The 26,270-nt window shown below is 47.4% G+C and overlaps 1 protein-coding gene across 10 annotated transcripts in view; it reads left to right on the forward strand.

The window, feature by feature from the left end:
- Positions 1–26,270, forward strand: part of PPIP5K1 (diphosphoinositol pentakisphosphate kinase 1) — a 43,227-nt gene that overhangs the window by 12,611 nt on the left and 4,346 nt on the right. For 3 of the 10 annotated variants that reach the window (XM_059858870.1, XM_059858869.1, XM_059858868.1), the window contains exons 15-30: positions 671–756; positions 1,106–1,234; positions 2,449–2,570; positions 3,344–3,526; positions 4,404–4,545; positions 4,995–5,218; positions 6,150–6,277; positions 6,765–6,879; positions 8,258–8,365; positions 9,644–9,760; positions 10,038–10,202; positions 11,315–11,405; positions 16,365–16,487; positions 20,269–20,331; positions 20,914–20,955; positions 22,772–22,951. In XM_059858870.1, coding sequence (XP_059714853.1) covers positions 671–756; positions 1,106–1,234; positions 2,449–2,570; positions 3,344–3,526; positions 4,404–4,545; positions 4,995–5,218; positions 6,150–6,277; positions 6,765–6,879; positions 8,258–8,365; positions 9,644–9,760; positions 10,038–10,202; positions 11,315–11,405; positions 16,365–16,487; positions 20,269–20,331; positions 20,914–20,955; positions 22,772–22,951 — 2,018 coding nt within the window. The remainder of the gene's footprint in view (positions 1–670; positions 757–1,105; positions 1,235–2,448; positions 2,571–3,343; positions 3,527–4,403; positions 4,546–4,994; positions 5,219–6,149; positions 6,278–6,764; positions 6,880–8,257; positions 8,366–9,643; positions 9,761–10,037; positions 10,203–11,314; positions 11,406–16,364; positions 16,488–20,268; positions 20,332–20,913; positions 20,956–22,771; positions 22,952–26,270) is intronic. The other 7 variants (XM_059858872.1, XM_059858873.1, XM_059858878.1 and 4 more) reach the window with 7 other exon arrangements.

Genomic DNA, 26,270 nt, shown 5'->3' on the forward strand with positions numbered 1-26,270 from the left:
CTGGAGGGACCATGTTGATATCAAGCATTTTGATATAATTGGAATAAAACTTGTTTTAATTAAAGATGTCCTGGTGCCAAAAGTTTAGCAGAAAGGAGCTTGGAAAACATGAAAAGATGTTTCTGTCCTCTGAGGTTTTGTACAGTCAAAATAAATATGTGGTGATATTGACAACTTCTAAACAAAACAGGGTTCCTCTCAGGACTGCAGCTAGCTATGGCACACACAGGCACCATCTGTGTTCAGGCCTGTGTTCAGGAGCACAGAGGAGGACTTTTTGCTGTGATTCCCTCCTCTGCTCTTTCTGCTCATCATGGTTATCCTCAAAGCATCTGTCAGAGTGGTTTTTTTGTGATCTCATTAATCCACTTGTTAAAGATGTAGAGAGGAGTTTAAAGACCTAGTGAGGAATGACAGCATAGAGTGCTCTTGGTAGAAGAGCAAGGGAATGGATCTTTGAATTTTGTTTGAGGGAGCTTTTTGGCTTTTTGTGGGGGTCTGTGCTGGGTCACAGGGAGATGATGAAAACCATGTTCCATGGCTATGGGTGTTGTAGCAGAAAGTCTCTTGCTTGTGCTATACTTCTGCTGTGTACTGCCTGGGGGCCTCTGGGCAAAGGTTGGGTGGAGTTGATTTGTTTCAGTTTTTTTTTCTCCATCCCTTGTGACAGGTATGGACATTTTTCTGGCATTAACCGTAAGGTTCAGTTGACCTATCTTCCTCATGGACATCTAAAAGCTGCGAGTGAAGATGAAGGTAAAGAAACCTGATGCTGCTACCTAAATTTTTAAGCCCAGAGTTCAGGTGTGAGTGCAGCTACCCTACATGTATAGGCCTCTGGATACGCAAGCAGAATTGGTGACCCGTATCTTATCTTTGCTCACATCATAGAAAGGACTGGAGGGATGCCAGTACACCCTGGCTGGCTCTACAGGGCTTGAATTTCCAGTTTTGTGAATGTCAGCCTGTACCTTCAAAAACTAGTGACTCTGAATTTCTTACTTGCTGATTTGTTTCCTGAAGAGTTTGGGTCAGGCTTATGTTGAGAACACTCTGCAAGCTCAGATGTGAGCTCTGATGTAGTGAATACCTGTTTGTCCCCTAGAAGCTCGCCGAGAGTCCTCCCCCTCCCTTCTCCTGGTGCTGAAGTGGGGTGGAGAGCTGACGCCAGCAGGAAGAGTCCAGGCTGAGGAGCTGGGGCGAGCCTTTCGCTGCATGTATCCTGGAGGCCAAGGTGAGTTTGGCCAGGTACCTCTGGTCCTGCCCCGTGGCTGCCAGGTGCCCAGCCCAGGTGAGCGTTGCTCAGGCATCCGTGGCTGTTTACAGCCTCTGGGATTGGCTTTTGTTCTTTTGTGTTGGCATGGTAGGGATAAATAATTTAGGTGGGTTTAGTACCCAAAGATCCCTTAGTTGACCTGAGAGGTCTGCTGTTAAACTGCAGTGTGTCTTGGAATGCAGCAGCTTTCTTTACATAATGTGCCAGGATTCAAAAAAGACAGGTGGTTCTAATAAGGTACATTCTGATGCAGCAAATGCAAAATTTGTGAAGGGTTAACAAGGAATTTAGGTCAAATGTAGAGAACAGAGGATATCTGTCTTGGAACACAGATAATTCTGCCCTGAGACAGGAGAATAGGGAAGTAACGTCTCCATATTTTCTGCACCATAATTCTGTGGTGCTAAAAAGCATCTAATATGCGCACAAATCAACAAGAGCTGAAAGGGAAAAAAAACCCAAATGCTGAGGTTGCCTTTGAGTCAGGAGTAATATACTGGATTTATCCAGTGAGCCCAGTATTGGATATGCTTGTCTTTGACTTGTATGTTAAATTAATTCAATTTAATTAATTACATTTCAAATTAATTAAGCAAATTTAAATTAGATTGGAGAAGCTTTCCTTCTAGAATAAGAGAGAGTTACCTTTGGTGGAAGAGAATCGGGTCAGGGGACACTTAAGCATCGACATACATGACCCCAAAGTTGTTGTAGCTGTGCAGGATCTGCTTTGGAAACTTCCTTGCTGAACCACCCTCCCTGCAGTTCTGCGGGCTGCAGGACCTGCTCTCATGCAGAATCTAAGCAGAAGGAAGTGAATTTTTTTTTGTGCATCTTCATTCTGCACCAGGGTATTCAGGCTATCAGAGCTACTACAGGGTGTTCAGTAGAGTTTGCTGCAGAATTTGGGCAGCATCAGACTTGACTGGTGGATGCTCATTTTTTTCCTCAAAATGAACTTTCCCAAGTTAAGCAATGACTTTGTTACATTTCTAGTCCTTGTGTATAGCTAGAACTGTCTATTTTGGAGCAGCATAAATGCTGCCTATGCAAGTGACTAATTCTCTACATAACTTTGTTACTACAATAAAGTTTGTTTGTCTAAACCAATATATTCGGCTGATAATTTTGCAGGTGTGAGAATATAAATTGTGAGTTGTCCTTGGTTCCAGGTGATTATGCTGGTTTCCCTGGCTGTGGCTTGCTCAGGCTGCACAGCACTTATCGCCATGATCTCAAGATCTACGCCTCGGACGAGGGGAGAGTTCAGATGACAGCAGCAGCTTTTGCAAAGGTCTTTCTTCTCTTTTGACCATCCATTTGTTCATTATTCTTAAAATATGCCAGTTCTAAAGGCAGATGATGATGAGGAAGGAGTTTTCCTAGGATCATCCTCTTCTCTGTTGGATGGGCTGGGGTACACTGTGCTCATAGCAGGTGTATGGGGCAGTACTGAACATCTGGTGTATCTGCACACACCTGTCACCTTTAGTGGCCTGTCCAGGACAGGACTCTCAGTCAGGGAGGAATTATGTATGGATTATTGCTGGTGCTTGATCTTAGAGCACACCAGATGTGCTGCTGAGTATTGATTGCCTATAGAATGAATGTTTCTGGGGTGGCTGCCCAGCCAGAGGGGTTATTCCTTGCCTGCTGAATTTAAAAGGGGAATGAAATGTCTTTGGTGTGGTATGGGGTGGAGACTGGAGAGAAGACAGGTTCATTTGCAGCTAAAGCCAACGGGAATCCTGCAGTGGCCTTAGCTGGTCTTCAGAGCATTCACTGTATTAACATTTTTAAGCAAACTGAGCTGCTTGATAGTTGAACCTGCTCAACAGTTGCCTGGACAAACCTGGGGCTGCTGCAGGCAGAGCTGTCCTTTGCTTGAACAGCTCTAGAACCATGCCAGAGTCATCTCTGACTGGAGGGGATGTTGCTGTAAAACTGCCCTTCAAGGACAGTTGAGATTTTGCTTAAGTTGCCTGAGTTCTGGCCATGAAACTACCAGAACTTTTGTTGCTTGGGTTGCACAGACCTGAAATCTTGTCCTGTGTGGTGTGGCTTTAGGGTCTGCTGGCCCTGGAAGGAGAGCTGACCCCCATCCTGGTGCAGATGGTGAAAAGTGCCAACATGAATGGTCTGCTGGACAGTGACAGTGATTCCCTTAGCAGCTGTCAGCACAGAGTGAAGGCTCGACTGCATGAAATCATGCAGAAGGATGCTGAGTTCTGTGAAGAGGATTATGAAAAGGTATAGCACCAGTGTGGCTTCATTGCTTCCTGCATCTGAAAGGAGAATAACATTGCTGCAGTGGTTTGATGTGAAGTGTGTGGTATGTGAGCAGTGGTTTGGTTAGTTTGAGATAGTTCTGGTCAAAATGACAGGATATATTTGGAAGGGTGCAGGTTAATAACCCTTGCCCTTCTTGGAGTGACAGTCCTCAGTGTTGCTCTGCTGTCCCCTTCAAGACTGATCATGGTGCCTTTTTCTCCCTTCAGAATTCCCAGTTCATTTTGTTCTTGTGAGTATGCTAAAAGAGCTCCTTCATGCTGCTCAGATCAATCCCAGTTGCTGTGGGCAGGGAGTGTGCCTCACTGGATTCTAGATCTGTGCTCCATGCACATGTGAACAGACCTTTTGGTTACAAATTGTTGTGTCCTGTCAGGTTCTGATAGCTGCAGAGTAGAGAGCATGGGCTGCATCCAGCACAGCAACCAGTGAAAGCACTATTGCTGCTTCTCCAGCAAGTCCCCAAAATACTGTTTTTCCCAGGCTCTGAAATGTGATTACTGGACTGAAATCCTTTAAGGAGCATATTTATTATCTCAAAGAACTACTTAAAATGAAGCCCTTTTGCTCAAGCACAGAAGCAAAATAAGACAAGAGTGGATATTGGAGGTGGAGGGAGGTCCAGTCTGATAGGAGCAGTTGTTTGCTCCCTCTGAGTTTGATCCTGAGGAAGATTTTAAGACATGCCTGACTACTCCTAGGAATAGGCCAGCTTACTGTGCTCAGCTGGGAGCACAGCTTTTGTCCCAAGTCAGAAAGCAGTATGGCTGCAAAAGACAGACATTCTGCATTCCCCATTTGTGAAGACTAACTAATGTCTGCTGGAATCTTCTTTCAGCTAGCACCTACAGGCAGTGCTTCTCTGCTCAACTCCATGACCTTTATCCAGAACCCAGTTGAGGTCTGTAACCAGGTGTTCACCCTGATTGAGAATCTCACCTCCCAGATACGAAAACGTCTGGAAGATCCAAAATCTGCAGGTGAGCAACAGAACTGGAAAGGTTCTGGAAGAGATTAATTTATTGTTCATCTTCTGAGCTCCCAAACACCACTAGGGTTTATGGTTGTCTGTAGCAAAGAAACTGTAAAGTGTAATTCTATATGTGCTATTGATGTGGAGGGCTCCACTTTCAATTACTGTTAAAGAGAGCTGTAATGTAAAGGAAATTATATGTGCATCTATGGCAGACCTAAGCAACTAGGCAAATGGTTTCACTTTTCTCAAGCATTTCAGAAGTAGCCTGTTGCTGCAGGTCAAAACTCCTACAACAGTTCCAGTGGCTTTTCCAAACTAGGATTCCTGTGGGTGACACAAGAATTGGAGCCCTTTCATGCTGGGAGAAGTCAGTCACAGCTGCCACTTGAAATCTCTGCAGCAATAACCAGGGTTCTAGGATGTGAATGTTGTTTGCTGCTTTCTGCTTTTTAGACCTGCAGCTGTACCACAGCGAGACTTTGGAACTGATGCTGCAGCGCTGGAGTAAGCTGGAGCGAGATTTCCGCATGAAGAATGGGCGCTATGACATCAGCAAGATCCCTGATATATATGACTGCATCAAGTATGATGTACAGCACAACTGTGCACTGAAACTGGAAGGCACAACTGAACTCTTCAAGCTCTCCAAAGCCCTGGCAGATGTGATCATACCCCAGGTACAGCCTGTATGACAATGCCTGTGGCACCAATTTCTGAGCCTTTGCCTTTGTGTTTTGTCTCGATTCTCTTGCACATTAACTGCCAAGACAGCCTATCTCAGTAGGGTGTTTCTCAGATCTGTCCCAGTGTTTGTATAAGGCCAAAACCATTTATGACTTGAAATGTGGCAGGCTGTGCTTCTGGTTAAGGATTCTGGCAGGGTCAGAGTAATGAGCAGCTGATGCAGCAGCTTTTCCATGTTTGCTGTAGCGCATCACAGCACAGCTCCAAGCTGTGTGTGTGTGCTACAGCAACATTCCATCCTCTCCACATGTGGAATTATGGAAGTGAAGGGAGATTTCTGTGTTCTGACAAGTTTGTTACTCTTGTCAAACTAGGACTTGTTCATTTTCCAATGTTGAGTTGCTTCTGACAAAGTTAAATTTATATGGGTTGAGTTTAATTTATATGGGTTGAGTTTAATTTATATGCGGTGAGTTTCTGCCAGCAAGGTCCAGCTGCCCTGTAGAGCAGAAGTGGTCTAAACTTTTTCAGTGTTGCTGGTGATGTGCAGTCTGGCTGTTTCCAGTGTAGCACTGCAGTTTTTATCTTTGCCAATAGCAGTTCTTGCTTTGATGCTCATGCTAGCTCAGGGTGTAAGTTTGCATGTCATGAGATCTGGGATTCGTTCATGGTCCTTGCACCTCTCAGCTGTTGAAGGATACTGAGAGTCATGTCCAGACATAGCTGAGGTTCTTGGAGGAGTCTCAGTCCTCTGTTACCCCCTGCAATATGTGGGGGAAAAAAGAGTGAAAAGTGTTGAGTGATGTTTCTCTTCTTGTCCTTGCTTAACCAGTGGTGCTGCGGACTGAGCTGTGGAAGTGGCCTTTTATATAAGGATGTGGCAAAGAACCAGGGCTCAGGGTACCTGTTGTTTTGTTCCTGCAGGAATATGGGATTAATAAGGAGGAGAAACTGGAGATTGCTATTGGCTTTTGTCTTCCTCTCATTAAAAAGATCCAGCTGGACCTACAGAGAACTCATGAAGATGAGTCTGTCAACAAACTACATCCGTTGTAAGGCTTGTGCTGCATGCTGCTGGCAGTGGGGAGGGCAGCTGTGGAGCAAGGGTGGTTCCCATGCCAGAAGAGTGTACTGTTGTGGAAGGAGGTACTGAGCTACCCCGAAGGACCCTCCAGGAGGAAGGCATGTTGGTGCTCCCAGAACTAGGAGGCAGATGGAGAAGGCGCGCTGAGATTGCATACCAGAAGCACAGGGTCACAAAGGCTTGTACCCATTGTAGCTGGATGGTGATGCCTTGTGCAGGCATTTCCCTGCACAGGGCCAGTGTAGAGAGATGAGCTACCTACTGTGTGTCTCCATTAGGATTCCACAAAATTTGTTGCTCCTGTGCCCAGTACTCTCATTGTTTGGTTCTGTCCTGCTGCCTTTGACATTTCTCAGTGTGGGGTTGTGCCATTCCATTAAGTGTACAGAAATGCTGACGTGTGATAGACGGCAGTTCATTGGCAGGTGAGTAACTGTGGGCTGATTTTGGTTTAGGTACTCCAGAGGAGTTCTGTCCCCGGGTCGCCACGTTCGCACGCGGCTGTACTTCACCAGTGAGAGCCACGTGCACTCCCTGCTCAGCATCTTCCGCTACGGGGGGCTTCTGGATGTAAGTGTCCCAGCAGTGCTCACACAGTAAGCCTCCCTACTTTTTTCCAGTAGCCTGTTCCAAGGCAGACAGTGTATGTTTGTAGGTTGCCCCTTAAGCCAGCTCTGCCACGAATGCTGTGCATCAGTGGCATCTGGCCAGCTCCATCTCTGCTGTGTTTGCATGCTGCAGCTTCCTGCCTTTCTGGCATGTAGGGGGATTGTTCTTCCTCAGTGCCTCCCTTGCTTGCACAGACACATGTTTTTTCCAAGATCTGTCTTGCTAGTTTCAGGTGAGCAGACCACTTACTTGTCTAGGAGAAGAGTAGTATGAGGCAATGGGGATGAGTGAATTTCTTCCTTCCTGCTCCCTTCAACCCTTTATTTTAACAGCTTGGTCCTGTATTTATAGTCTTTATATCAATTCTAAGTCAATAAAATCAGTTTTACAGAGGAAGCAACTTGAGGTTGCAAATTCACAGGATGTGCTCTCTACCAGAGAGGCAGATGACACATTTTTAGGGATTAATTCATCCAGCTCACCCTTCACTTGCTCTCTCTTCACCTGCTTCCTGAATGAATTGGTATGCAGACCCTGAGAAAAGCTCTGCTTTAAAGAGGCTCTCTGATTTACCTTCCCGTTTTTAAGAATGGTCTGAAATGCCTTGAGAGTTTGGACTTACTTAACAGGCATGATTTCTGGTGTCTGTGGCAGCTTAGCATACCTGTAGACAGTGATCAGAAAAGTGCCTCTAAATCACTCACTGAACAAGATGCTCCATTTTCCCTGACTCACGTGCCCAAGGATGCTGTGTTGCCAACACAGGGATATTGGGCTGCATCTGGGTTCTTTGTAATAGTGGTTTCAGTTCATGTCTGTCAACGTGGTGATTTCCTCCACAGCACCATGGGTGGCCCTTCAGGTGTGCCCCTTTCCTGGCAGTGCTGGGAGGCAGTGAAGGGTGGGCTGCCCTGCTCTGCAGAGCCCAGGGCTTCAGCCTGTCTCCACATTTTTCATTCAGCGTCAGGTAACAGCATTTCACTTGGTCCCTTATTCAGCACAGGTTCATCCCTTGTACTCGATTCTGTAGTTTGAGAATGGCTGTGTTTGGGAACCTGCTGTGGGCTCTGCTTGTCTCCAGTCAGTGGGGCACAGCAGCTTGCAAGTCACATCTGCACATGGGTGGCTCGGGCAGCTGTAGCATCCCTCTGTGCAGATGCTCCTGACTGCAAGCACCCCACCACATTGCAAGGTCATTTCTTTATGCAAGTTAAGCAAGGTGCTTTTGTCCTAACAATGTTACCTTGTGGAGAGAGGAACTCTCTCAGTCCATTTCACTGAATGCTGCAAGGTGTCTCCTGTTGCTTATCCCATGCGACTGTTTGTGTGTATATATCAGGAAAACAAAGACCAGCAGTGGAAGAGAGCCATGGACTATTTGAGTGCTATCTCAGAGCTGAACTACATGACCCAGATTGTTATCATGCTCTACGAGGACAACAACAAGGTGAGGGATAGAGCAGTAGGATACGATGCTTCCTGCCCCGTTGCAGGGCACAGTCCTCAGAGATGAGTTCAGGTGGAAGTCTGTAACTTGAGCTCTTGCTGCTTGTGGACAAAGACGGATGGATCATTAACACAACTGCTAGTTTTTATTTTATATGGGAGGCAGTGACCCAGTTAATGCCTGTCACATGTAAGCAGAAAGAGCAGTAATACCCTGAGCAGTAATACCCAACTTATGTAATTAACACCGACTATTTTAAAGCATTTCCTAGAGCAAAATTATTTGCTATTTTTAAGTATTAATTGCAAATGAGCAGTTAGAAAAAATAAATAAAATTGAGTGACATTTGATTTGTGGTTTTGAAATATATGTAGAAAATATCCAGAAATTACACATTCATAAACTATTTTTTATTCTGAAAGTGTGCTGATATAGTTAGGGAAGTGTAAACTGGTATCTTCAGGAAGTAAACAGAATCATTTAATAAACAGCTAGAATGTGGGAGCTGAGGGTGCTGGCTGTAAGTAGGTTTGCCACCAAACTGCATGTCCTGATCATCAGACCTTGTGACTTGGGTCTGTGCTGCAGGAGGTTGTAGTGGTGAGGGGAGCAGCCCCTTACCCCACACCTTACAGAGTTAGAGCCTTCTATTCACAGAGCTGGTGTGAGCTTCTAATGTTAGAAGTGATGCTTGTCAAAAAATATGTGACTAGAGCTCTCACGAGTGGTGTGGATGTGTCAGTCAGTCAAGATGGGTTTATATCATTAGTGCCAGATACTGTAGAAACTCTGGCTTCCTTTAGAAAAGATTAATGAAAAATTATTATTAGAGATGGTTGCTTAAATCTTGGACCAGCCTGACTGAAGGTCCAGGGGGGACCCAGTCTTCCTCTGTCCTGGCATATGCTGGGTTTGCAGCAGGAGTGGGTCAGAAGGAGCTGGGGTTTAGGGGTGCGTGTGTGTGTGTGTGTGTGTATATATATATATTTATATATATATATATATATAAATAGAGCCTGATTCTGTTATACTCCTCTGTGGCTGTTGTCTCAAAATAGCAACAGTCAGAATGCCTCAGCTGGGTGCTGATCAGGGCTGTCCTGTTGGATGGGACAAACCTGGAGCCATTGTGTTCATGCTTGTTGCCCTGCTTTTCCTCCAAAGGATGGGCCTGGGATGTGTGCTGGCCAGCACAGCGGGGTGGGACCTTGGCCTGGGCTGATGGTAGGATTGACTGGGTTTGGTTCTTTACCTATTCCCTGTGACATGTGTTCACAGGACCCCTCTTCAGAGGAGCGTTTCCACGTGGAGCTGCACTTCAGCCCTGGTGTCAAAGGCTGCGAGGAGGACAGGAACATACCCACGGGGTTTGGCTTTCGGCCGGCCTCAGCAGAGGTGAGCGGACACCTGGGCAGGAGCTGCCAGCCCCAGGGGACACTTGGGCACTGTCCTGCTCTGTCTGGCTCTGCTGTGGAAGCTTCCTTGCTGGTGGTGTGCACAGGGACCTGGCAGGGTGTGTCTGTGTCCCGTTTGGGTTCGTCAGGGTGGCTGCTGGGACTGTGAGTGCCTCCTGAGCTTGGCACAGCAGGAGATGCCACCTGGAGCTGCTGGGGGGCAGCGTGGGCAAAGGCCACATGCCTGAAGACATGAGTGGGGTGTTTCCTTATGGCAGAACGAGGACAAGAAGGCAGACCAAGGCAGCCTAGAGGACCTGTCGAGTGAGAAGGGCACCGATGAGGCAGACCGTGCTCGGCAGAAGTCCCCGCAGCCCTCAGAGCCGGTCAGCATCCAGCGAAGGTCCCCGCTGGTCAGGAGCCGGAAAACGGGATCCATGGAGGTAACCATGCTCTTGGGGCCCTTCCTTGTTCTTGCAAAGGCCTTTTGCTTGGTTTTGGTTTCCTGGCATTTCTTTTAACATGCCGGAGTCTGAGTTGATTCTGGGAAAGGATTGCAGAAGGCAAAGAGGGATGTTGTGGAAGGCAGACCTCTGAAACTCTTCCTCATTGAGGAAGGACAGGAACACAGGCCAGAGGAACTGATGAAGAAGAGCAAGTAAGGAAATGCTTGAGAAACACGAGCATTATTTGGATTACATGCTCTATAGAGGCACTGGTGTAGCCAGTATGAGATTACATGCAACCTCACCACCTAGCTATGATGACATCTTGCCTTTTTTTAGGCTCCAGTCTTTGCCTTTCACAAAGGCAGCTCCATGTTTCACATTCCTCCATCCCATCTAAGATCTCATGCTGATCAGGGGTCCCTGCTCACTGGATTGATTCATCCAGGATGTTGAAGCTATCAGGGCTTAGAATTGTCCCATTCACTGATTTGGTGAAGTAACAAAATTAATTTTACTGTTCTAACATCTCTCTTTCCAGGCTGTTCTGTGTCACAAGGCCAGTGTCACAGTCAGCAGGTGACTGTTACCTTCAGAGTACTCTGGAATTGTCCCTCCTTTCAGAGGGATTTCACAGGCATTTTTGCCATCAGTTTTCTGAACCAGAAAACAGCAGAGTAAATGTTTGAGGTATTTGTTAGCTGTCTTCCATTGCTGTATGTTTCTCACAATGTCAGCTCTGCATGCAGCACTCGGAGGCTCTTTGTGGTAGGCACATACTAAGTTAAAGGGGATATGATTTCCTGCTGCTAAAGAATGAAGGCTATGTCCCAGGGATCTCAGGAAGAGTCTTGGGAAAAAAGATGCTCATTACATGAGTCCCGTCATATTTTACAGATTTCCACTGTTCCACAATCCAACAAAATCTTGAAATTACAATTGAGCATTCATTATCACAATCCTAGCATATGACTACCTTTGTGCTTCTTGAAAATGGTGATTTTAAGGAAGAGATATACATTTCTTTACCTTCAATTGATGTTTAAATTCTTTGATAGCAGTGAGTAACTTGGAGCATGGTGCTGATTATTTACACTGTGTCTTTGCAGGTGCTGTCTGAATCTTCTTCTAAATCAGGAGGTTATCGCCTCTTCAGCACTTATTCCAGGCAGTCTTCTGAGATGAAGCAAAGTGGATTAGGTACTGTACCTGACCTGTAACCAGCCTATTTGCTTGCAACTCTATTTCCATGGGCATTAGTCTGTGTCTCCACATACACATCTGGCTTCAGTTCCTTGTATGCCTCTGTGTGTTTCGTGTCTTCTCTCAGTGTTACTGTTGAGACCACTGTAGAGACTGTCTTAGTACCTTTTGTGTACAAACTTCTTCAGCTGCTAGCAGCACAAGATGGACTTTTCCTCCTTTCCAGTACAGGAGCAATAGGGCAAACTGCCTACCTGCAGGCTTGCCTCTGCTTCTCTGTTGCTATCATTTGTTAGGTTTCTCAGCTTAGTAGGAAGAGATGATTTTAGGTGAGAGGTAGTGTGATTTCTGTTCTACAAAAGATCAGTTTATATGCAAGGCTGTTCTTCGTGTGAGACTGTTCCGTTTCTACCTTTGCTTCATAAAGATCTGTTGTATGGAACAGATATGTCACATACAGAATGTTTGATAGCTCTCGAATCGAGCTGAAGTCCTTGGTCAGCCATTCTTCCTGTGGGAGCCAGTGGAAGAGAATATTTCAGGGCATTTGACAGTCTCTGTCCTTGATTGTTGATTCCATGTCATCCTAACCTAAACTATGTCTGAACAGTTGAAATTCTTCCTGAAATATTTCTGATAAAGCAAGATCTATTTTGAAACTGGAAAAGCTGTCATTGCTGTCATGAGCTTCAGAGCTGGCTGTGCAACCTGTGTCTTGAAGAGAGGAGGTGATAATGCCCAAGTCATGCCCACTTTCTTTTTCTTTAAACCATCTTAGCATTGTGGCATGGCTGCAGACTTGCAGCAGTTCTGAATCATCTATCTGTTATATGGACAACCTGCAGCTAAAAGACTTCTGAAAGGCCTGCTCATTTCTTTGCCACTTTTGAATGAGCAGCTTCTTTGGAATCTAATTCTTACCGAGGAAAGAGAATTTTCTTCTGAGTGGCTAGAAGGTATTCCTGGAGTCTGACAGCTAGGAGGTGCCCAGCCAGCTGGAAAAATCTAAATAGGAATGGGTGATGTATATTATTTTCATAAAGGGAAAGTGTCCTTGGCCATGGTAAATTTTGAATGTGTTATTTCACTTATCTCTGGCTTTCCCAGTGCCACTGTGAGATTCAGTGAGCTGTGACAAACTGCCATGCTTAGGCTTGAAGAAACCTGTGGCTGTTTTGTGAGTCCATATGGATGAATATGGGAGTTTCTGAAATGGCATGTAGTCAAGGAGATGCATCTGCCTGGAGAATTACTGAGTACATCAAATGGTACTGCAAACTGGTTTGAATGTGTGACTACCAGAAGGCCTGGGCTCTGGAAAGCAGATATTACAGCCCTTGGACTACAGCCTTTTCCAGGTTTTAGAGCAATGTCTGTTTTGGCAATAGAGAAGACCACTGCTTTTCTACACCTTTCTACAGTGCTACTTTTCCTTCGCAACAAAATCTGAAATATGATCCTGGCAGGTTTAATTTCAGAATCTTGCTTCATGTGCCCTGCTAGGAAGCTTGTGCTGGTTACTCTTCCACCTGTGAAGCTCTGCAGGGACAAAACCTTGAGTAGGAGCTGATAGATCTGATCTGTGACATAGACCTCTCGCCCAGCCATGGTTCTCCTCTGTAGAGTCTTGCAGGTACAAAAGAATTGAGCAGGAAGGACCTGTTGTACCACACCAGCTTGCACAACTGTTGGTGATTAGGATATCTGTGTTTCTGTGACCTCTTTTTTCACCTGAGGCCTGCTATGAAGGACCATGCCCCTTTACCTGTACAAGTCAAGCTCTTCAAGGAATCTTCCTGATTCCTTTCCTGCTTGTTTTTTTTGAAATCTAATTTCTTGCCCCTTTATGATTTGAAATGTGTTCTCTCTCTAAGAGATAATACAGAACTGTGGAAGCTTGAACTTTGTCTTTAATACTTGTCTCAGCAGCTGTGGGGGGGTTATGAGGGGGGTTCATTCAGGCACTACCTGCTGTTTCTGAGTTTTCTGAAGCTGAGCATACCTCCTGTTGCCTGACCTTGTCAGTCAGTGCCTGGCTGTCATTATCTCTGGAAGATGGAATATCTGTCCTGGTGTCACCTCATATGTGCAGGCATGCAGGAACAGGGAGCACGAGAGAGCTCTTGCAATAGCTCTGCCCTGCTGCAATGCCTTCCCAAATGGTGCCTCTACTGTAATTTAAAATTCCTCCTTTGAAAATAGGTGGCTGCAGCTTGCTTTGTCTGTGCTTTGGAGTGTGACAGTTTTTCTGGGCAGCGCCGAGTGCACTGCTGTGGATTGTTTGCCATAGTGAATGTGCTTCTAGCTTGAAAAGCCTAGGGATGTTTCAGTACCTTCCTTTGCTTACAGGAACCCTTCAAAATGGAGTAAACTCACTGCTGGCTGTTTGAGCAGTAGAGGTGGTGCACTGCCAGCGGCCCGAAGCCCTGTGCTGAGATTCCCAGAGGGAAACCAAGAATGACTATTTTTAAACATCTGACATACTGAATGAACGTGTGACAATTAAATGCAGTAAATATCCAGCACGTACAGTAATTTCTAGCAAGTGTTGCTACATTTAAATCCAAATGGCCATTGTGTTCTCTAGGGGATGTGTGTGTGTGTGTGTGGATACTTTGGGTACAATGGTCTTCTGGAGTTCACTGTAGACAATTGCTGTTGTCCATAAAGTCATCTTTGTAAATTCTCTTCTGGTTTAATGCCTCTGTCTGCAGCAGGAGAGCAGAAACACTGGGGTATCCTTAGCTTAATGATTAACAGCACTAGGTTGCTCAAGACATACAGTCCTAAATAGCTGATGTTCCATTTTTGTTTGCCAGTAAAGGTGTCTGTTGGGTGGTTTTTGTTGTTGTTTGTTTTTAAACCATGGAAGAGCTATTAGGAGCATCATCCTGTCTGATGTATGACAAAATTTCATTTTCATTCCAACAGATTCCAGTTCATGCTGAGTCAGCACTTTGTATCAATTTAAGGCATTAGGAGGAAATTTTCTAAGGTTTGTGTATCAGTGACCCTGCAGGCAAGAGTTCTTTTATGTCCAAGGGTAGGTATGTGCTAGTCTGTGCTGTGGAAAGCCACCAGCAGTGTCACAGTGGGGGAGCAGCTGCAGTTCAGTGCTACAAGGACCTTTTGGTCCCCCCAGGAGCAGATGTTCTCAGCTCAGCCTGAGCTTATACAAGAACATTTTAATACTCAGGATCTCTTTGTTTTCTCCAAAGAAGCTCTGGCTTAAGGATCTTTGCAGAAGCAGAGCTGGGGTCCCCAAGAGCAATGAGTGGATGTGAAGCAGCAACGTGTCCTCACACCAGGGAAGGCTGACGGCATGCTGGGCTGCATCAGCTGGAGTGCAGCTGTCCAGCTGAGGGGTTTGGCTTCTTTCTGTTCACCTCTCATGAGTGCCTGAAGCTCTGCTGTCCTGCCCTGGGCTCCCTGGGGTGTGGAGGGTGTGTGTGTCAGGATTGTGAGCCCACTGGGAGGCAATGGAAATGGGTGGGAAGCCTGGAGCACACGGCATTGGAGGAGAAACCAAGAGCCATACTCGTTCAGATTGGAACTTGTGGGAGCTGGAGACCTTAATGCTCTTTCACCACCTAAATGGGAGGTTGCAAAGGGAGCAGAGACAGACTGTCTCCAAAGCCCTGTGATGGTTGGTGGAGGACCAATGAACACAAGTTGCAGCACAAGAAGTTCCAATTAGCTAGGAGGAACAAATTTTTCACCCACCGTGAATGTGCCAGATGTTAGAGCAGGGCCACAGATAGGTTGTGAAATTTACTTTCTTGGAGGTATTGACAACTTGATTGGACAAACCCAACAAGCTGATCTGAGTTGGTCCTCCTGGGCTTTTGGGAAGGAAGCTTCAGTCTCCTTCCAACCTAAATCATGCTATGATGCCATATTTTAGAATCAAGAGCTGCTTCCAGTGTAGGCAGGTTCTCTTTCACAGCAGTAAGAGTTGCACTGTGTTGCAGTTTTTTTGCTGTGGCAGACCAGATCAATCTGCTTGTTTCTGGAAGCCCTTTGTATGTAGGAGTAGTGTTGGTTTGAGCAGTCAGTACAGAATGCAGCAGCAAGACTGTTTGCAGGGAATTTACAGCCAATCAGTGGCTGTGTCTGGCCCATAATAGGGTTTTGTCTCGATTCACAGTTGCTTTCCTCAGTCAGTTGAAAGAATCCTCTTTCAAATGCCTGGTGTTCACTAAATATCACAGGAAGTCAAGTCAGTCTTTAGAGCACTGTGCCTTGGAGAAGCAAAGCCAAAGCCCCAGGAATGAGGTTGCCCTCCGGCTTGCATGCCATGTTCCTTGACTCTGGGTGGGTAAAGTTCCATGCTGTGTGCACGTCTGGTGCTTTGCAAGGCTCTTCCTGGGCCCCTTGCTCCCGTGCTGGAGCAGTGAGACATGGTGAGTAAAGTATGTCTGTGAAGGATGAGCTTGTGGGAACAAGCCCTCTGGTCACAGTGCTTTCTCTGCTTGTTTGACTGGAGATGAATCCACACTGGTTGATCCCCAGATCAGACAGTTCTTTCCTCTCCTCAGTGTCCTGCACAAAAAGGAGCTTTCCAAAGAGAAGGGGCAGAAGAGCAGAGCAATGAACCTCCGTGACATGAACATCAGTGGTTTGGCATCCTGACTGTTCTGGCATCAGGGTGTAGCTTTGCTGACTGAAAGGGGTGAAGGTGTTTCCCCTAGGTCAGGGCAAGAAAACCAAATGGAAGTAAACCTCTGGATGGAGCTAGGAACTTTCCTGGTGCTGAGGTTTGGGCTACCTGCTCTGCATTAGGTGCTGTGGAATTTAGAATGGAGAACACGGCCTCCCTGTGCTTCCAGGCATCCTGTTTTTTTCCTGAAATTGCTTGTGAAGTGGCCAGTTCATCCTTCATCCTTTGACTAACCCTGCTTTTCTGTAGTTGCATGCAGTGGATATGTGTTACTAACACCTTCCCTGCCTTTCCAGGGTCACAGTGCACCGGGCTGTTTAGCACCACTGTGCTGGGAGGCTCCTCCAGTGCCCCCAACCTCCAGGACTACGCACGCAGCCATGGCAAAAAGTTTGCCAGCAGCCTGACATACAAAGACGGTATGTGTGTTCCCTGGCAGCAGGGTGGTACTTTGTGGACACTGGTGTCTCGAGATGTGCCTGTGGCACAGGCTTGGACTGCTGAAAACAGAGACAGTTGAATGTATGTATTCACCACATCTACAATGACAAATTTTACCGTGTCCCAGGAAATCATGATCCTTGCTAGGACAGAAGGGACCTGACATTGTGAGAGGAGTTTTTTCCTGATGTGTTGTGGTATTGCTGGGGTCTGATTTTGGTCTGATGTTTTAATAGTACTTGGCTGCTGTGAAGGGGAATTTATTGGTCCAGATATTAAATCAGTTTGTCCTGGAAGGGAAATCCAGCAGATCACATCATCTTGCTTACCTTAATCATCTTGCTGATGCTAAAATGAAGCTCTTTTTGGGGCAGTAATCCTTGCCCCGTGGAAGGTGGAGCCATCCCAAAGACAGAATTATATGCTTGGGCATGGATAAGATGGGCACTAGAGAGAGGCTGAGCACGTGGCAGAGTCTGAGGTAGCTCTCAGGAGGCAATATGCCTGAGGTAGGTGAGTTGCTTGGATGAAGTACTGCAGATGAAGTACTGGAAAGTCTGGTTTCTGTGCAGCTGTGCAAAAACTGCCAGGAAGGTCAGCAAGACAGGCTGGTGAAGGCATTGGGGCCAAGCTTAGAAACGCCCTATGCCCATGGGTGCAGGTGCTGCAGCCTGACCTGCCTGGAACACTTGGTGCAATGTTCAGGGAGCAGCAGAGGGTTGTTATTTGCAAGGAAGTTGGGGCACAGGGACAGACTGAGCTGTCCTGGAATAGCTGGAGGGTGTAATGCACAAGTGCAGGTGTCCCCTGTGGTCCTGATAGGAAAGACACTCACTCAAACTCTTCAGTACTGATTCACATACCATTTGTTGGGGCACTGATTTGAGGAGCTCCGTGGGCAGGGTCTGCACAGCATACTCTGACAAGGATGGAAATCCACCTAAGGTTTCTCAGCATTTGAATGGATGGATGTAAGGTTGTCTGTCTTGGATGCCTTTTCGTTTTGGTATTTTACTCAAGGCAGAATCTGAGTGCCTTTCTTATTGGGATTGTAAGGAACATTAACATTGCTGGATTTCAAAGTGGGAAGAGGATTAAGGGAGTAGTTTGGGAAAGACAGGAGTTTGGTTCATCTGGATTTTTGTCCAGTTTTGAGGCAAGGAAAATGGCCTAGCAAATCAGGATGGAAAGATGTTGTCCAATTCTCAGCCCTGTTGGAACTCTGTAGGTGCCACTATGTACACTGGCTGCCTGTGCTGCTTTTCTTGTAGAAGAGGAAGCCGAGCTGGTTCTCACCTCCTCAGGGCACTCCGAGCCACACAGTGGGCTGTGAATGATGGTGGCAGGGAGGGTGAGATGGGAGTGTTCTCAACCCCAGTGTGCCAGTCTGAGCTGCCCCAGGCAGCAAGTACTGGCTACTCACGGGTTGCAGAATAAGCTGATGGTGTTTGGTACAAAACCAGGGTGCGAGTCACAGGGCAGCCTCTGAAAATGCCAGCAAAGGCCCTGGCGTCTGTTCTTTCCTGATTCTGCAAGGAGTGGGAGCCCAAGGCAGCACTGATTCTCAGGGAAAAGCATCAGAGACTGCTGTGTGCCCAGCTGGGCGTGAAACAGACCTGCCCAGTCCTGGTGCTGGGCTGCCTGCCTCTGTAGGCTGTGTAGCAGAACATGCCTGCAGCAGGCTGCAGGCATTTGAGGCCATGGACTCCTGCTAAGCCTAAATTCAGTGACGAGGTCTCTGTGTGCTGAGATGCAGTTGTACCCTCAAGTACCTAAAATGCAGACTTAGTTGACTAGCATGTGTCTAACACAGCTCAGAATTATAAATCTTGATGTTATACTTCTGTTTTCATGTTCCTTGGCATGTCCTGAGGCCCTGTGCTGTCAGTGCCTTGCTGCAGTAAGGGCATTTGGAGGGAAGGTGTCAGGGGCTTGGGAAAACAAGGAGAAAGCAGAAGGACATTTAGCTTCTGGGGAAAGTAGTTTGGAATGTGAAACGAGCCCTTGATCTGCATGTTTCCACTTAAATGGGCACTACTGCAGTGCTGAACAATGGAGTTGAATCCAAACATCACTACACGTGGTTGCAATCAGTGGCACTGCAGCTACAGCAGGCTCTTGGAGAACATTTGTTTTAAGACCTGTTCCACACTCTTTTAGACTAATGACATTGAAAAGCAGCACATTTGCGAACTCTTTGGTAGTTTTTCATGGCTGTGATGCTTCAAGGTGCAGTGTGTGGCATATAGCACTTCACCAATTTTAACTTGCCTTTTTCCAGGGAAGTTCCAAGAGCCCTTATTTCTGAAGTCTTTTATGCTTGGAGCTGATGGAGGGCTAAGGAACACTTCAGCAGAAAGTTTTCTGAACCTCAAGCTGAGGGAAGGTCCATGGGTGGTTGTGATTACAGGTTGGCTTGCCTGAAGCCAGGGATCCAGTAAACTGGGTCAGTGCCATTTCAGTTGTTGTGCCCTCAGGGCAAGGGGTGGTGTGGGTCAGCTGGAGATGGTCACCAGCTGACTGCAGCTCCAGGTCTTAGACACTTCCAAGGGATTGCATGTGTAGGGAAGATGGTCATGCTTTTTGCTGAGTTTAAAGAAAGAAAAACAATTTTTAGGGCTGGTACACTAGAGGAGGAAGTTCCAGTGAGAGTTGGTTTTGAGATCCATTATTTGGCCAAGCAGCTTCATGTAGCTGTAGGAGCACATTGGGAGTATGGAGCATGCATTGGTGCACTGATGAAGGGGACAGGCATACACACCCTGTGCACTAGGGAGAATGGAAGCGTGAACATGAAAGAGAAATTTAAGGATTTTCTACTATTACCTGAAAGATCCCCAGTAACAGCCAAAGGTATGATTGTCTGGGGTCTCCCATCAAATCCCACATATAGATGGTCTGATCCAGGCCATTCTTTTTCATTATAGCTGAGGAATTCCACTGTGGGGAAAAGAGCAAAGTTTCCAGCCGTATTTTTTTTTTTTTTTTGGTGTGTGTGTGCATGTGGAGCCTAATACATGTCCTTTAAAGCCTGTCTGTTTGCACCCTATTAGATGCACAGTGTCTGTCCTTGCACGGTCGTTCTGATATGTGGTTTGTATGGGAGAGCTTGGCCTGGCCTGGGGCATGGCCAGGAGAAGCCTGAGGACCACTCTGACAGGTGTATCCCAAAGCTTCCCCTGTACTGAAATGTTTTGAGTAGAGAACTGTAGAGGCATGTCTTCATGGGTCTTTTCCTTCTTCCCTACTCAGATGATTTACCTTTAAGTTCATAAATAGCTCTGTATAGCTTGCATTAAGAGGTTGTTTTGAGCTGTACCTTTGCTGGAACTCCTTAGACCCTCTGCAGAACAGTGTTTGTTTTCCTTGGGCAGAGGTGAATCCTGAGAACAGTCCTCCTGTGGTGCTGCTGCTTGCTGGGACGTGTGCTCTGGTGGCTGTGAGCATGGCCTGGCTGCTTTCTGCACTGGACTGAGCCTGGTGTGGTGGGAGGGTGTGAGCTGCTGACTGAGGGTCACTGAGAGTGTGGCTGAGTGTGTAGTGTCGGGGAGACCCTGGCAGGGCGGTGCAAGGGCTGGGCAGGTGCAGAATGGTTCAGTCAGACCCACAGGCAGAGTGTCGGATGCCACAGCAGTGCCAGTGGGAGCCGCTGTTGTGGGGGTCAGGAAGGTGAGCCTGAAAGTGTAATCAAGTGTTTGAAGGTCGGGGGATCCTTTGAAGCAGGCTGTTAACTGAGATGATCTGTTTTTATTTCCTCAGAGCTCTTGTCTATGCCAGCCGTAAAACGATTTTCTGTGTCGTTTGCAAAGCATCCGACTAATGGTATGTTTGCTTTCTGGATTTGATGTTCCCTCACACTTTTAACCCCATGCTCACGTTCAGTTTTCTCTGCACACGTTCTCCTCTCAGCCTTCTTGTGGTTTTTTTGTGTTTGTGTATCTGGTGTCTAAACATGCTTCACCTTCCTCCATTGTCTCCTTGTGACTAATGTGCTCACTCGTACCCTGTTACTGCTCAGTGGTGCCTCTGTTCTCCCCTGAGGTGTTTTTGTCCCAGGGGAAGAGGCAGAAGCCATGGCTCTGTGAGTGTGCTGCTAAAGCAGCCTTTAACTCTGTGGTGACATTGAGGCTTTTTGTCGTGCTCCTTGTTGGGAGGGTGGGGATCAGGGGGAAAATACCGCTGGGCTGGGGGCTGATGCCCAGTCCGTATCATGAAGCATCAGCAGCTTAGGTCCTCAGTTTCTACACTGCAGATTTGCAAAATGAAAACAAGAATAACATGAGGACAGCTGTGTGTCACCTGGAAGGGCCTAGTGTATGGTGGGAAAGAAGGAAGTGCACCTGGTGTATCGTGTCAGGAGTACTGGTAGCCTTATGGCCTCCTCTTGTGAAACCTCTCTGTTAGGCTGGTCCTGTGGTTCCTCCAAGCATGGTGATGTTGGCACAGGTAGGCTCACCTTTTCTGCAGATGTTACTCTGTGGATTGTGTCTCTTCAGAACTCGTCTGCTGTTGGTGGATGGTGCTGGCTTGGGGGGAGGGGATGGGCATCATGCTGCCTGGGGTGGCATCACCTGCTTCATCCCATCCTGCCTGTATCTCTGGAAAGGTTTGGTGACAGATGTCAGACAGAGCTTCTGCTAATTCAGTACCTCTGCTCCATGTTGCTACTTGCCTGACAACCAAAGTGTGAATCTGTGAGGTTATAGGCCATTGGCTCTGTTGTAGCAGGTGCCTTGAACCAGTGTTTACTCTCCAGCGCTTGCACAGATACTTTTAAAGAGGTTTCACAGCACCCCTCCTCTTGCATGGCTCCTGCTGCTGAGACAAGTTGGAACCAAAGGAGATCACTGAGCACTACCAAGTATTTCTGCCTGATGTGATCAAGGCAGCTTGTGAATATGAAGACATCCTGCTTGGTGTAATCTGGAAGATGAATGAAATTCAGAAGACTGTTCTGAAAATGAAAGTTTTGGGAAGGACGAAATGGGAAAGGACAGGTCACTGTGGCTTTACTGCTTCAAATATCTGGAGAGCCTATTCTCTGTGTCTGCTTGGCTTTGGTTTTCCCAGAGTGGTCAGCTGCTTGGTTTGTCTGTGTGTCTGGACAGCATTGGAGCTCACATGGTGTATGTCAGCAGGGTGTGTTGTTCTATCTTTCCTGCAAAGGTTGTACCAAGCTCCAGCCTTTTGTAGGGCATGCTGTAAAGCAGTTGCACCTGCGCCAAATACAACCATGTTTCTCCCAAAACCTCAATTAGTATTTCTGATGGCAAAGTGCTTCTTAATCAAGAAAACAAAGACAGGGGTCCAGCAGGTGAGAGCTCAAAGTCAGGGATATTTGGCCTAGGAATGGCACTTCTTTGAGCAGGAGGGATGTTAACCCCATGAACCACTTAAAAAAAACTGAATGCAAAAAGTGTTCCCATCTCTGAGTCTGGATTTTGTTTCTGTGTGGTGAAATGGAGTGGGTGAACCAGAGTAGTGGTCAAGCACAGCATCAGGCCAGATGGTTTATGCCCTGGTCGCACAAGTCTTGGACAGGTGATGCGAGTCCTGAGGCTGTGTATAGGGAGAAGACATGCCTGCATGCTGATATCTTGTTTGCCATGCAAGGATATCACAGAAGATTGCACAGGGCTGTTCTCAAAGACAGGGAAAGTCAGTGCTTCTGTGCTCCCTCTGCTCTTCTGCACTGTCAGCACTTTGCTCTCGGTCAGACCCTGCTGTCCCCGAAGTCCCTTGCACAGCCTCTGCTCATTTGATGCTGGGCCATTTGCTCTCTCCCCGTGCTGATGTGTCTGGCTGTGCTTGGATGCAGGACTCAAACACTGTTGGCAGTCTTGGCACTGTTGGATTTCTCATCTGAGCTGCAGAAGGACAAGTCTGGCCCTGAGCCTGATTCTTTTATCTAGCCAAACCTGAACTGCATTGGACTTGGAATGTGTCCTGAAATTTATTCACTTGTCAGGCTTTCCTTTACAAAGACGAGCCCTCGCAGCTCAGGCGGTGCCCTGTGCTGCAGCTGAGCGAAGCCTGGGCTGGGTGGGAGTCTGGTCTGCCCTGGTGTCACTGGGGGAACATAACTCTCAAGGGCATTCCTGACCTGCTCGCTGTGGGAGGGATTGGGCTTAATGTGTGGCGTGTGTCCTTCTCACCCAGTGGTCCTGGTGCTGGCAGCTCCATCCCCACATCTCCACAGTTTCTCTGTCCCCCAGCTGTACCTGCCCCTCCCCTCTCACTCTCTATGGCCCCTTTCCTCCAGATGTGTTGGAGCACCAGCACGTTGCCCAGTTGCTACGCCGTTTTTCCTCTGACTGTGCCACGAGCCGGACCATCTCCTTGGATGCCACCCTAGCCCATCACCTGCAGCAGTGCTCCTACCACCTGCGCCTCTTCAGGAGCTGGCTGATCTCAGGGCAGGATGACTTGGAGTGTCTTTACGGTACTGCACGCTGCAGCTGCCTCTGTCCCGTGCTCTTGTAGCTGAGCAGGGACCACTGTCTGCTTGAGAGTGCAAAGAATGCTTTGCTTCTGAGAAAGGAAAGTGTTTCCCTCACCAAATCATAAAGGTCTCTGGGCTGCTGCTGCAGCAAGCTGTGTGGGCTGTTGTACCAGCAGTTTCGGAGCCTTAGGCAGGAGCCTTTCCACACGGAGCCTCTGCTCCCCATGTGGCTGTAACTGCTCTTTCCATCTTTGGCAATTGTTTGTTGCCTCCTTCCTTTAGCCAGGGTGAGCCCTTAAGCTCCCTTCAGGGTAGGTGCTGAGCTGCTATCGATGAGATGCCCTGCTGGCAGGATGCTCTGTGCAGGTCTTGGTGAGCTGCCACAGAGTGTCCCCTTAGTAATGGAGGAACCAAAGTGAGTAGTGAGAGTATAGGGAGAGATTAAGGAGGTGCTGCAGCTGGTCACAAGCTGAGTGAACTTGCTGGGAAATTTTGGGGAAGTGAGTGCTTGTGGGTGTGCTGTATTTCGAGAGACGGAGTTAAGACAGGGTAGAGCTGAGCTTCTGTGTGGCTGCACTGCATGGCATCTTTCCTGCCTCATAGGGCCTCTCAGTGTGTCCTGTCTCTGGTGGGAAGAGGTAGGCAACTTCAGCATTGAATCCAGATGTTATAAAGCAAAGCTTGCTGCTGTTTCTCTGGTGTTTTTCAGCCTCTGTCACAGACGGGAAGTCTGGTGCATGGAGGCCTTGGTGCTTCTCGCACAGGCAGAAAGATTGCTGCTCCCTGAAGGAGGCAGCGAGCTGGGGCTGGCTGCTGAGGTTTTCTTGCACCAGAGGAGCTGCTCGGAGCATGTGGCTTGCTGAGCTGTGTGGTGTGATGCATGGACCCCCTTTTCCATTCAGACCCACAGGTGGAAAGGGCACAGACAGTGCAGCCTTCCATGTAGTGAAGCAGCAGGACCAAGCATTTTCAGAGCCTGGAAGATGAGAATTTTTCTTAAGTCTGTTTTTCCTTGGTATGGCCCTTTCTGTCAAGCAGACAGATTTGGAGACAGTTAGTTGCTTTTCACATGTAATTAGGACAATTCCTTGGTCTCCTGGCAACAAATGCTAAAGAGGAGCAGAACTGTGTCAAGGGAAGAGATGCTGGATCACAGCAGACTGCTCCAGAGCCAGGGCTGAGCATTCCCTCCTGCAAGTCTTGGCCCTGTTTGTGAGCTCGAATGGGGAGAGAAGATGAGCTCAGTGCTTTGGACACAGCAGGCTGCTGGGAGGTGCATCCTGCCCCAACAAAGGCATTAGGTGCTCCTTGCCTAACTCCTTACCAGCACAGCAGCCCTCCCAGCTTCAAATCAAATATCCACCATCAAGTTCATGCTGTTTTCCCAGTCCATCAGCAGGCCCACAGTTCCTTGATGTGTTTGGGATTCCTGCTGAGGCTCTTCTCAGAGCAGACATGGTTGACAGCCTAGGTTTCTTCCTTGTGAAAACTGCATTCTTCTGTCCTCTCTTGGCTTTCCACTGTACTTCTATCCACACAAAGGAAACATGAATTAGAAGATAGAATCAGTGAGTCAGAAATATGCAGTTGGCATCCATAGTTGGAAAGATCAACAGTGGAGCCCTGAAGGAATGTCTGGGCACCTGTGTGGTCATAGCTGGGAAAAAGAAACGTGTGAAGTAAGTTCATATTGGTAATGAATCCCACTGGTACTGAAGCCAAAGGTCAGCTGTGGGCAGAGAGCAGTCCTGTGATGATGAGCAGGAAAGTAGCGGTGATGTCCAGTGTAAATGAATTTAAATTACAAAGGGAAACGGCCCCAAACTCTTATATATGAAATAGTGAGCTCTGATCTGACCATCATCACTTGAGACAAGGTGGAAAAGGTAGAAATCTGCAAAATTAGAAATCTGGGAAGGATGTTTGTAATAGTGGTCTGAGTGGCCTGAGGGAAGGAGTGGCGATCCACAGTTTCATGTAGATCCAGGAGCAAGAAGGTTTCTAGTGGAGTGAGTTGAGACACTTGGGGCAGAAGTGGGTTTTTTCCATGCTCCATACCACAGTACCTGGGGATGCTGGGAGCTTAACTGAGTTCAAGGGGAAACGAGAATATGGAAGAGACAGATGATGTCCATAGCAGTTCTGAGCTGTGGGTCACTGATGTTGGGGCACGTGGCTAGACAGTCACACGTGCTTCATATACAATATCCATGTGGCATGTTGGAGTTCGTCCAGGAAAATAGGGGTGGATTGGTGATGCATGTCAGAGAGGAGCCTGGTGAGTGCTTTTGTTTGTGCTGAGACTGGACAAGTGCTTTTTCACTCCAGAAGAGCTGGCATGCAGAACACTGGCACACAGAACTTCCTCTGTGGGCTGCTGTTGGATGTTGGTGCAAAATGGATGGAATTCTGTCCAGTTTTTTGTGCAATTGCCTGCATCACAGACTCCTTCCCTTCAGGCCTCAGGAGAGAGTTTGGGGGAGCATCAGCAGTAGCTGCACAGTCGAGACAGGGTAACTGTCAAGGATGATTCCCGTGGCTTGCTGCCACATTTTATTTTTCTTGCCCTTTCCCAAAGGTGTTGGTTCTTTGCTAACTGTGTGTGGTGCAGCAGTGGTTGGAGCCCTCACTGGAGACACGTAGGGATTGTGGTCTGTAGTGGTAGCTGCTGCCTTAGCTGTGCTGTGGTGGCATGAGCCACTGTTGGCCTCTTCCCCAGCAGCTCAGCAGTCTAGGGAGGTGTGCAGGGAAGTGGGGTCCCATACACAAATGAAAAGGATTCCTTGAACACAGTACTCCTCCACCTTGAAAGAGGAAACTTTGGCCATTTTACTCTGCTTGCTCAAGAGTGGTGCAGTGCCACAGCTGTGCAGAGTTGCACGAGCAGGCACCTGGCACTTTGGAGATCCAGGCATGTGATTTCACATCAGCTGGGTGTCAGTGTCTAATGTTACTTTTATTGCTGGACCTTTGATTTCCTCATCTTACTAGAGGGGAGCCCAAGCACTCAGATCCCCATTGGTGCCCCTAATGTATCCTGTAATGTTGCTTTGCCCTATCTTATATTTAAACTTCCTTTTTTCTTTGGCGTCCCCGATACCTGAGCTAAGTTTAACCAGATTCTGTTGTGAAATTAGCCTCAAACTGGGCTGCTCCACAACTATCTCCCATGACCATTTTCAGATTTGCCCTCACCTTTTTCCTTTAGCTCTGTGTCCCAGGAGGCCCCTGAGAAAATAGAGGACGTACATTCTTCTTTGCTCAGCACTTCCACTCTCAGGACTTCTCAGCAACAGACACAAGAATATGGTCTTTTTCC

Source organism: Haemorhous mexicanus, chromosome 13 (assembly GCF_027477595.1).
Source record: "Haemorhous mexicanus isolate bHaeMex1 chromosome 13, bHaeMex1.pri, whole genome shotgun sequence".
Lineage (NCBI taxonomy): Eukaryota > Metazoa > Chordata > Aves > Passeriformes > Fringillidae > Haemorhous > Haemorhous mexicanus.